At 37.3% G+C, this 11,296-nt stretch overlaps 1 protein-coding gene across 3 annotated transcripts in view; it reads left to right on the forward strand.

The window, feature by feature from the left end:
* Positions 1–11,296, forward strand: part of SOAT1 (sterol O-acyltransferase 1) — a 42,759-nt gene that overhangs the window by 16,548 nt on the left and 14,915 nt on the right. For all 3 annotated transcript variants that reach the window (XR_014793272.1, XR_014793273.1, XM_084865160.1), the window contains 3 exons: positions 3,965–4,023; positions 9,737–9,885; positions 11,231–11,290. Coding sequence is in view for 1 of the 3 variants with exons in the window: in XM_084865160.1 (XP_084721286.1) it covers positions 3,965–4,023; positions 9,737–9,885; positions 11,231–11,290 (268 nt within the window). In the remaining 2 variants the exon portion in view is untranslated. The remainder of the gene's footprint in view (positions 1–3,964; positions 4,024–9,736; positions 9,886–11,230; positions 11,291–11,296) is intronic.

The following is an 11,296-nucleotide window of genomic DNA, read 5'->3' on the forward strand; positions in this document are numbered from 1 at the left end:
CATTTAAAATCTCATTCTGTTGTCCTCATGCTAAATACTGGGGCTATTTTCTCTTCATTGTCCTAATTCAAAAAATGCAAGATATTTTGGTTTCATTAAAAATTTGCTGAAATATGCTTATAAATTTTTAAGTTTTAAAGTAATATATACTAACTTAAAAATGCAAGCATCATAGAAAGTCATTAAGTAATAATTCTCCTTAAGTAGTCATGTTTTGTTTCTTTTCCTATACGTGGCATTGTGTTTGGAATATTTTCTGCAATTTGCTTATTCTAAACTTAGTAATTCTTAGACATCTTTTTATTCAGGATGTGTATATTAGTGTAATTCTTTTAAAAGTATCTGTGTAGTATTTCTGTTGCACAAATGCTTGGTAATTTATTTAACTTCTATGGATGGGCATTTAAATTATTTCCAAGGTTTCAGTATTATAATAGTGCTGTATAGAAGATCCTTGAAACAGTATCATTGCTTACTTGTGCTAGTGTACTAGTACTTGTAGGATACATTCTTAAAAGTGAAATTGCTGAGTCAAAGAGTGTTTGCATTTAAAATTAAGATGTTTCTTAATTTACTTTATAAAATGTTATACCAATTTATATTCTCATCTATATTATTGCCCCATATTCTATATCCTGTTTGCAGTCAGATATCCCTCTCACAATCCTGATATGCCAAGGTTTGGTCTTTTTTAAAACTTGCAGTTTGATGGGAACAAAACACATAGCATAAGTTTGTTCTCATAAATTATAAGTGCGGTAGAGAACTTTTAAAATATACTTATTGACTATGTATTTCTTTCTTTAAAAGCTCTTATCATGTCCTTTACCCATTTTTGTACCCTATCTGGTGACTATTATTTTTTCTTTCTTTTTTTTTAAGAGCTTTTTCTCTATTAAGGAAATTAACCCTCTGATTATTATATATTTTGAATATTTTTTAACTTGCTCTATGATTTTTTTACTTTGCTATAGTGTGCCTTGCCACATTTAGTTTTTATGTAATCACGTATTTTATTGCTTTTAGATTTCTTGTCATGTAAGAAAGACAAATTTTTTACTTAGTGCTTTTCGGATTCAAATATTTGATCCATTTGAAATTTATTTTTAATAATAAGTGTTAGAGATCTCTAATATAGTTTTTCAAAATGACTAGCTAAATTGTTTCAATGTTATCTATTAACTCTTCTTTTCTGTATGAATATTTGTATACTGACCCTTGTTTCTAGTTTCGAATCCATTTATTTATGGTCATGCAGACATGTGATTAGTTGAGATTTTGAGGTCAGTGGAGCAATAAAAGGTGATAGACTATAATTATTTTTTCTCCCTTTTTTTTTTTTTAAAGATAGATAATATCTTTCAAGGAATAGTTCTAAATCCAATAGTTCTTTATCTGGACATAAAAGTACTTTCCACATGACTCTTGGATTACTCATATCTCTGGAAGGCTAGGCAAGGCCGGGATGACCTTCTTCTAAGGCAGCAATTTTCAACATTTTTCATAGCACAGCACAAATTAAGTAATTATAAGATTCTGCAGCACACTAAAAATATATTTTTTGCTAATCTGACCAAAAAAATGGATGTACCGTATTTTTCGGACCATAAGACGCACCGGACCATAAGACGCACCAGTTTTTAGAGAAGGGAAATGAAGAAAAAAAGATTCTGAAACAAATAGTGTCCTAAAATATTTTATGTGCATTAAAACCCAACATCACAGTCATAAACACATGTAATCAACCCTGTAAAGTAAACAGCAGCATTTAGAACCATTTTAGAGCCGGGCAAGCACACAGAGACCACACAGAGCCGGGCAAGTAAAAAAACTTTTTTTTTACAGTATATGTGTAGGCTACATTTGGACCATAAGACGCAGGGACTTTTTCCCCTCACTTCTAGGGGAAAAAAAGTGCGTCTTATGGTCCAAAAAATACAGTAATTTTTATTCATTCATACTAGATGATTACTGTTGTGCTGGCTGTTGTCATTTTTTTTTTTTTTAATTTAAAAATTTAAGGGAAAAGAGGTCAGTACCTCTGGTTAAATAGACAGGAATTGAATGTTTTAAAAATTCAATACCTGCAGCACACTGTTTAAAAATCACTGTTCTAAAGCATACTTATTGAGAGTTTTTAAGAAAATGATTAGGATTTTAAAATGAGTTTGAACTTCTAGGCAGTAAAAACCTGTTAGTGCCTATGCACTAGCTAATTCTGTACTTGCTACAAGGAGACAAAAGAATATATTTGCTAAAATAACTGAAACAAAGAAGTGGATATTAGTCACTGCTTAGTACTCTTGAGTCATCTTTCGGAATTTAGTCACTATAGGCCTTGATTGTTTTTATTTTTAACTTTTTTAAGATGCACAATGCGTGACTAGAGCACATAAGACCCCTAGTTTTACTTCTTTGTTCAGTTATTTACTGGCCATGTGACTTATGGTCAAGTCGTTTAATTTCTTTGATTCTTAGTTTCTTCATATTTAAAAATAGATATGAAACCAATTTTTCTTGCTCATCTACTGGGTTGTTACAAAGAATAAATGAGATGGTGCATGATAAATAGTTCATAAATATTGGCATTTGTAACAGGTTTAATGAGGATGAAGATTTAGAAATTCGGGCTCCACAGTAACACCTGAAAGAGAAGAGTTGCAGAAATAGGTTGGGAATGAATAGCTAGTGAGAAAGTGAAGATGGGAAGTGTAAACCACTTTGCTAGTGTTATCAGAGAATTGCACGGTTGGAATTTCTTTGTTCCTAGTGAGAGTAGGGTTCTTGGGATGCTGCTGGAATAAGAATTTCCAGAGGCCCCCTCGGAAGGATGAGATGTGGTAGAAAGCTTTATTTGTGTGGATTTATATTCCTCGGTTTCTAAAGTCCCAGTTTCTTTGAACCAGTCCTGGAAAAGGTGCAAGGCTGCTGGGGATCCAGCAGAGCTGAAAGCAAAGCCATTTTATTATTTCTTCAAGAATTATTCAAAAATGTTTAACGAGAGCTTATTTAATATATGCATATGTATATTATTAATTTCAGAGAGAAAGGGAGAGGGAGAGAGAGAGAAGCATTAATGCTGAGATAGAGAATCATTGATCGGCTGCCTCCTGCATGCTCCACACTTGGGATCGAGCCTGCAACCTCGGCATGTGCCCCGACTGGGAATCAGTCTGTGACGTACTGGTTCATGGGTTGATGCTCAATCACTGAGCCATGCTAACTGGGTAATACTTATGTGTTTTTTATTATGGCCATCCTAGTGCCTAGGAAGTGAAATTTCATTGTGGTTTTGATTTGCATTTCCCTGATGACCAGTGATGTTGAACATTTTTTCAAGTGGTATTGGCCGTTTCTATATCTTTCTTGGAAAAATGTCTGATCAGATCCATTGCCTATGTTTAAATTGGATTATTTGTCTTTATATTTGACTTGTAAGTATTCTTTAATATTGTGGCTGCAAGATCCTGATTATATTTGCAACCCCTTCCCCCACCCACCCATTCTGCGGCTTGTCTTTTTATTTTCTTCATAGTGCCCTGAATTTTGCAGGAAAAAAAAAAAAGTTTTTGCTTTTTTAAATATTAAAGTCCAATTTATCTATTATTTTAAATGTTGTTTGTGTATTTTATTAGTCACAGTTGCAGGATCCACTCAGAGAATCTAATTTCCCATGCTGTCAGAATTGTATATTATTGCATTATATGAATAATATATAGTTGTAATTACTGTGTATACATATAGTTTTGTTTTTTCTACGTAGTATTTTTATGTATAGATTTCCTTCTGTTTTTATTGCTCGTGCTTCATTTTCAAGAGCTGTCATGTTTTGTGGTAGTACTGTAGTTTACATAGTCATCCTTTCTGTTTGTTTGTTTTTCAACCTAATGATTTAAATAGTGCTGGTGGGGGAAAAAATTGTGCTGGTATTCATCAATTTAAAAGTTACTTTTTTTTCCTTTAGGCCGGGTTGACGTAAAAGAGATAATTGCAAAGAAGAAACAGTTGACAGCAGAGGCAGAGGTAAGTAACTTCCTCTTCCAGAAACAAAAATATAGAGTGTGCTCTGGCTGCTTTTGCTCAGTGGATAGAGCGTCAGCCTGTGGGCTGAAGGGTCCTAGGTTCAATTCTCAGCAAGGGCATTTGCCCAGGTTACGGGCTTGATCCCCAGTAGAGGACCTGCAGGAGGCAGCCAATCAATGATTCTCTCTCATCATTGATGTTTCTATCTCACTTTCACTCTTCCTTCCTCTCTGGAAAAAAAAAAAAAAAATGTGGAGTGTCATTTTTAATGATAAAGTCTTTAAAGAATTATTTACCTTCTTATCAGTTGATATTGTCCTGTGGAACAGGAGGTCTGCTGCCTTGTCATCCTACGTAAGAACCAGGTTGCTCTTTTCCCTTCTGTCCCATCCGTCACTGTCATTTTTCGGACTTTGACTGGCAAAACTTCGTTTTAGTGAAGCATATTACAGTTGAATTTCTATATGAATGTCTGTGTAGGTACTTTGTGAAAGTAGCAAGGTTCATAGAAATCATAGGCTTCCAGTAAATGATCAATCTGTGAATCCAGAAGCAGATTCCCTGATAGGGATGTAGGGAAAATATCAACTAAAAAGCAACAACATGGAGCCATTTCACGCTGGGCAAACAGTCTGTGAATCAGAATTGAGCAGTGCCCTCAGGGAATTCTGGAGAACAAAGAACAATTTTAAAAAAATACTGTGTGTGCCTAAATGTAATTTGACTTCAAGGCAGCCTCTCTTCTTTCTGAGATTACTTTAAGAATTTACTGGCCAACATGAATATCTAAATATCCAATGCTATCGATGAAATAGCCCTGTTCTTATCTATTAATTTAGTTACATGTGCATGCATGTGCATATGCACTGATTTAGAATAACAAATTTAGAAATTTTTATTTTTTAGCATCATGTTTATATGGGGTTCTTGGACCCCGTTCTAACATAGGGGTGTAGGTTCCCTCCATACTAACAAGCACTTCTTGAATGCCAGCAAGGGTGTCTCAAGAATTCAACTAAATTCTGATACTGTCTTCCTGGAGATAAATATCAAATTCTGCAGTTAAGGACTCAGGCCCACAAGACTGCCCTCCCTTTCAGGTGCTGGAAGCTTGTGCTTCTGACATCTGGCTGTGGATTGGAAGTTCCAAACCTCTCCTGCAACTCAGAATGCCAGTTGCAAGTCCAGGTTGTCCCCTGTACTTCAGAGGCTATAAATCAGAGGTTCCCTGGGATGATAAATTTGCTAGAATGACATGACGGAGGGAACTCAGGAAAACCAGTTTAATACTAGATTACCAATTCGTTACAAAAGATAAGGATCAACAACCGGATGAAGAGATTCGGGGCGAGGTCCTGAACAAAGGATTATCTGTCCTTAGGGGCCTGGGGCCTGGCCGGTGGAAGCATCCTGGTTCCCTAGCATGTAGGGCTCACAAGCTGGCTTCCTGAGTTTTTATGGAGGTAGTGATGGGACTGAAAGTTCCTAACCTCTCATCACAGGGCTGGTTCTCCTGGCAACCCAGTTGTCACTCATCTTTATTGGACAATTTCCCCTTAATCTCTAAAGTGAGAATATTGGACTAGCTGTCTCTAAGGTCCCCTTTAGCAATAACATTCTGTGTCATAATTGTGTAGCTAACTTCAATTTCAGCTCCTGCTTCACTATTTCCTGTTGTAAAGGGAATGGGTAGTCTGTAGATCTTGTTGGGCAGCTCTTTCAACTCCACAGAACTAGACTTGTTAGATAAAATACGGTCTGCCTAATTAAATTTGAATTTCAGATAGACAACAAATAGTTTTGTAGTCATCATGCAATGTTCGAGACAGACTGGAAAGGTTATTTGCTGTTTATCAAATTGAACTGGGAGTTCCTATATTTGTAGTTGCTAAAACTCACAACCTACAAAGAATCCTAAAAGTTTATATATGGACATAGAGGAGCTCATAGTAAGGAAAGCAGTGAAGAAGGTTGTCAAGTACTGAGCTTTTTAGTCTGAAGCGAAGAGGAATGAAAGAGGTTATGACATCAATGGGTTGAAACTAGTGGATTCAACTGATTGAATCTCTGAAGACCACTTCTAGGTCTAAATACTGTTATAAAAAAGTTTTAAGTACTTATTTAAAAAAAAAAATATGGTGCTATTGAGGTTATGCAACATTGCGTAACCCTGAGCCATGACCTCGTGAAATCCTTAGAATTGTGTTGTAACAAAACTTGAAAGACCTTGGAACAGTTCAAGGAAGTTTAAATGATTAAGTCCCAACCAACTTATGTTAATAGATGAATTAGCTCTGTTTTAACATTGTGTTATTTCACTTTTTCCTTTTGGTTGCAAATAACAGTATATTACTTTGGCTTCAATTTAAGCATATTTGATATTAATGTATCTTGTAGAATCCTGGAAGAAGTTGGACATCCAGGCTTTGGAAAGGGAAATGATTTTAAAAAAATATATATTTTATTGATTTTGTACAGAGAGGAAGAGAGAGGGATAGAGAGTTAGAAACATCGATGAGAGAGAGTCATCGATCAGCTGCCTCTTGCACACCCCCTACAGGGGATATGCCCACAACCAAGGTACATGCCCTTGACCGGAATCGAACCCGGGACCTTTGAGTCCCCAAGCCGACGCTCTATCCATTGAGCCAAACCAGTTTCGGCTGGAAAGGGAAATGGTTTTAAGGATATTAATTGAGGTATTCCTCAATTTCTCAGTTAGTGAGATTTCCAGTCACTCTCTCCAAGCTCAGAGTTTCAGATTTATGAGAGAGAGAATTGGATTTTGGCTAGAAGGGCAGGACCCATATAATATAGTAAGTCCTGGCCTGGATCCTGGGTGACTGTTCTCACCTTGAGCACAGGTTCCAGAGAAAAGCGAATATGTTGAGGAGGGTAAAGGAAGTATCTTTACTCTCAGTATTTGTAGAACTTTTATTAACGTACACAATTTTATAGAGGAAATGTTAGTATAATATGAAAATTGAACAGATGACAAATTACTTCCTCTTTCTACTTAAAAATACATATTTGTTGTAACATATTTCATTTGCTTCTTATAGAGCATTTCAAGTACTATTGTTTTTCACATTGTTACCTCATGCTATTGCCCAAACACTAAAAGAGCAAACTGTAATGAGTAAGACGCAGATGCCCCGTCTGCAGATGAGGCCTTCTCTTTATGGTTTGTCACTTGTTGAGGAACCTCTTCTAAAAATGTTTTTGGGAAGTGCCAGTCTATTTCTTTTATGAAATAATTGATTTTAGAGAGAGTGGGGAGGGGGGAGAAACATCAGTGGGACCGAGAAATATCAATTGGTTGCCTCCTGTACATACTCCAACCAAGGATCAAACCCACAACCTAAGTATGTGCCCTGACCAGGAATTGAACCCACAACCTTTTTTGGTGTACAGGATAATGCTCAAAGGAACTGAGCCACCCACCCAGAGCCAGAGTATACATTTTTACTGTGTGTTTTTTTCTCTCAACTTACTTAGAAAAAATTTTCTTATGCTTCTGTGCCTTTGAAAGGGTTATTTTTTTTATCCATAAATGCCCCTGCTTTTTTCTCTTTTAAAGATTCATTCCAAAATAACCTCTGTTTGGAACAACCCTTTTAGGAGAATTATTTTTCTAAAATGCAAGCTGAACATGACATAACTATATGCTTAAAACATCAGTTTCCAGTTGCTCTTAGGATACATTGAAAATTTTAAAATGGCTTATGTGACGTAGTCTTTAGACCCTGTTTGTCTGTTCATCTCTGGTCACTTGGGGGTGTGTGCCTTCACTGTGTGTTCCAACCAGAAGGCCTTTGCCTCAAAGTGGTGATTCCCCATTCTTAGTATCCTAAGTTGTGCACTTCAGCTATTTATTTTCAAAAATGAGGTTTCTTTGAGCTCTAAAATACAGTGATTCTATTTAATAGATTCCCTATGCACCTGCTTTTCTAGTTTCTAGTTAACTGCCTGTCTTCCATTGTCCTTCTATCCATCTGTCGTCATGATGAGACAGTCCATGGGTTGGGTGAAATTATTATTAATAGAGGTGAGATTGGGGAGATAAGCAAAGTAGAAAGCCTATTACTTCAGCCTCCTTTCCAAGTTCCTGGTATTGGATATTATTAGATTTATTGTGATCACATTCTGAAGTTCTAATCGAAGCCAGTTCCAAGGCTCAGAAGAAGGCAAATGGGAGGGTTTCTTGTGCTGTGTTTTTCTGTATTCCCTCTTTATTTTCACCAGTGCTATATTTGATAGATGAAAGGAGGAGGCTAAAGAAATTTAATGGTGTCACGGAAGCGTTCTTCCTTGTCTCCCTCTAGCAGCAGCTTCTGTCAACTGTATTTCCTCAAAGAAGAAAGTCATTAAAATATGGTGGATTTAAATAGCTACCTTTTAATAGTAATAGCACGAAATGGCAGAATTGGCTTCACTGCAGTTTTTATTGTGCATTGTTTTGCTTCTGTCATCAGAGGCTAGCTCTGACGGAGTGGGAAGGGGTTGGAGCTACACGTACATATAGAGTGATAACTATGTCAAGTACTGCTCTGTGCGCTTCTTCATGTTTGCATCTTGTTCACCACCATAGTTACTAAATAATAGAAGTAGTCCTTGTTATCCAGATCTGTTTGGTCCCTGAGTTCAGATAGTGAGTTGGGATAATCAGGGAAACCCTTATTTAAAGTTTCATGTAGTTTGGAATGTATGGTAAAGGCTCATTTGTGGGCAACTAGTAAATAAGGCACAAGACCTTATGCCATAGGAGTTGACTACTCTATTCATCTTGAGTTGGATGGAATAGGACTTGATTTTAGCAGTTTGTACTGACACTTATATCAATAGAACATTATGCTGTTTTTTTCATCCTGTGGTCTACTTAACCCAATACTTAAGCTGGGGAAAGAGACTAGTTCCAAAGTATGAGGAAGCCTGCTGAAAGAAATAGCTTGCCTTTCTCAAGATTCCAGGCTTCTTTTTTACTGTTGAGTAAAATATCAGAGGGCTGATTGCTATGAATAAAGGATAAAGTTGAGTAAAATATCAATAGACAGATTGATGTGAGTCAGGGGTTAAATGTTAAGATCTTACACAGTTTAGACCCTCCTTTTACCCCCCCCCCCCAATCTTTCCTGATCTCACTTCTTATCATTTCTTTGCTTTAACTATGGAGTCCTGCTTTTTGCTATTTATGCAACATGCCAATGGTGTTCCTGCTTCAGGGCTTTTTACATTAAAAAACAAAATAGCCCTAGCAGGTTTGGCTTAGTGGATAGAGTGTCGGCCTTCCGACTGAAGAGTCCCAGGTTTGATTCCAGTCAAGGGCATGTGTGGGGAGGTAGATGGGCAATGGGGGATAAGGACACATATGTAATACCTTAATCAGTAAAGAAAAAAAAATAGACTGTCATTTTTATCATTTCTGTTATTTTGTTTTTATTATTTATAGTTCATTTAGTAGATTACTTTGATATCTTGATTTAAGCTTAAAATAGTCTAAGTTTTTTTTTAAAGACATAAATAATGTTTTTTTAGTAGCCATTTCTGAAACTACAGGTCAGCTATAGAAATCATTTTCCTGCTTTTATTCCTGTGAAGCCACTTAAAATGGATTTCTTTGATCCAGCTCTGTTTAAGAGAACACTTTAGAAAAATGTTCGTAACCCATAAGCATGTGTTCTAATGTTTTCCTTTATTTGTTTTAAAATTCTAGGAATTGAAGCCATATTTTATGAAGGAAGTTGGCACTCACTTTGATGATTTTGTGACCAATCTCATTGAGAAATCAGTATCATTGGACAGTGGTGGGTGTACTCTCACATCCTTTTCTGTTCTCGGAGGAGTGAACAACCATAGAGCTAAGTAAGTATGAGTATTGGATTCTTCTGATGCAGACATCTGCTCTAGTGTAGCTCAGCGGTAAAAATGCCTGGATGCACAACCTGGCACCACTTTTCCTTAGCTGTGTGCTGCTCTAGACATACTTTTAACCACCGGAAGGGTGTGCTCTTTCATCTTAATAAGTGGCTTATAACAAATGTACATACTACTTCATTTAAGACTATACTGACACTAACCTTGAGTGCTTTTCATTATACCAAACTGTGACCCTGAGGGTAGGTAGTATAATTATCTGCCTAGTACAGATTAGGAAACGGAAGCACAGAGCCAGCAGTTAGTTGTTGTCCAGGATTCTGCAGCGGGGATTTGAACCCAGATTCCATGCTCTTCGCCACATCATTATTCTGCCTCTCTGTTGTATTCTCTGTGATACTTGTTTTAAAGTACAGTGCGTTAGTATCTATTTTTCTAATCGGTCGGTCATCCAGAGCCATGGTCTGTAAACTGCAGCTCGCGAACCACATGCAGCTCTTTGGCCCCTTGAGTGTGGCTCTTCCACAAAATACCACGGCCTGGGCAAGTCTATTTTGAAGGAGTGGTGTTAGAAGTTTAAGTTTTAAAAATTTGGCTCTCAAAAGAAATTTCAGTCGTTGTACTGTTGATATTTGGCTCTGTTGACTAATGTGTTTGCCTACCATTGACCCAGAGAATGGAGGGAAGGTTCTCACAGGCCATTGTGCACTAATTAGCCATTCGGTGCTTTCCTTGGTTTTGTGCGTCTTTGGTCTTTGTCAGTCCCTCCTTTTCTGAAGGACAGGTTGAACCAGGAATAGTCAATGGAAGTGCCGGCAGTATTGCAGAAAGCCCTGAAGAAGATGATCATGCTAGATGTTAGCAGAGTTTAATAACTGGAGGCAGCCTCTAACAGCAAGAGGCTGTTGGGGATTGTCGGAATTTGACATTGCAGAGGACATCACAGATATCAGTGTATCTTGGAGAACAGACCAGTGACAATAGTGGTCTGGAGTAAGGATGGCTGGGGCCTGAATGTGACTTACGGATGTTTAGGAGAAGGAAGATGGTGGTCTGTGTGGCGTCAAGAACTAGAGCTGCCTTAGTGAGGTGCGCCTAACCCCTCTTCCTCCCTGCCCAGATAGGCGTGTGTCTGCCTCATAGCAGGGCTCAGGAGTAACTGAGACAGCACGCATAAAATCCTACTCACTGGACCTGCGTCCTACTGAGAGGCTGTTAGTTAATTATACTTGCCGCAGTTGGTAATATTCTTCCTCTTATTCTTAGGCTTACATTTCTTACAATACTTGAAGTACTAGTACTTACATTCTGTTTTACTTTTTGCTCTTCCCAGAGATCTGAGAGCACCTCCAGAACACGGAAAGATTTTTGTTGTAAGGCGATCTCTCTTAGAGTAAGT

This window comes from Pipistrellus hanaki (genome assembly GCF_964339955.1).
Source record: "Pipistrellus hanaki genome assembly, chromosome: 18".
In the NCBI taxonomy this organism is placed as follows: Eukaryota; Metazoa; Chordata; class Mammalia; order Chiroptera; family Vespertilionidae; genus Pipistrellus; species Pipistrellus hanaki.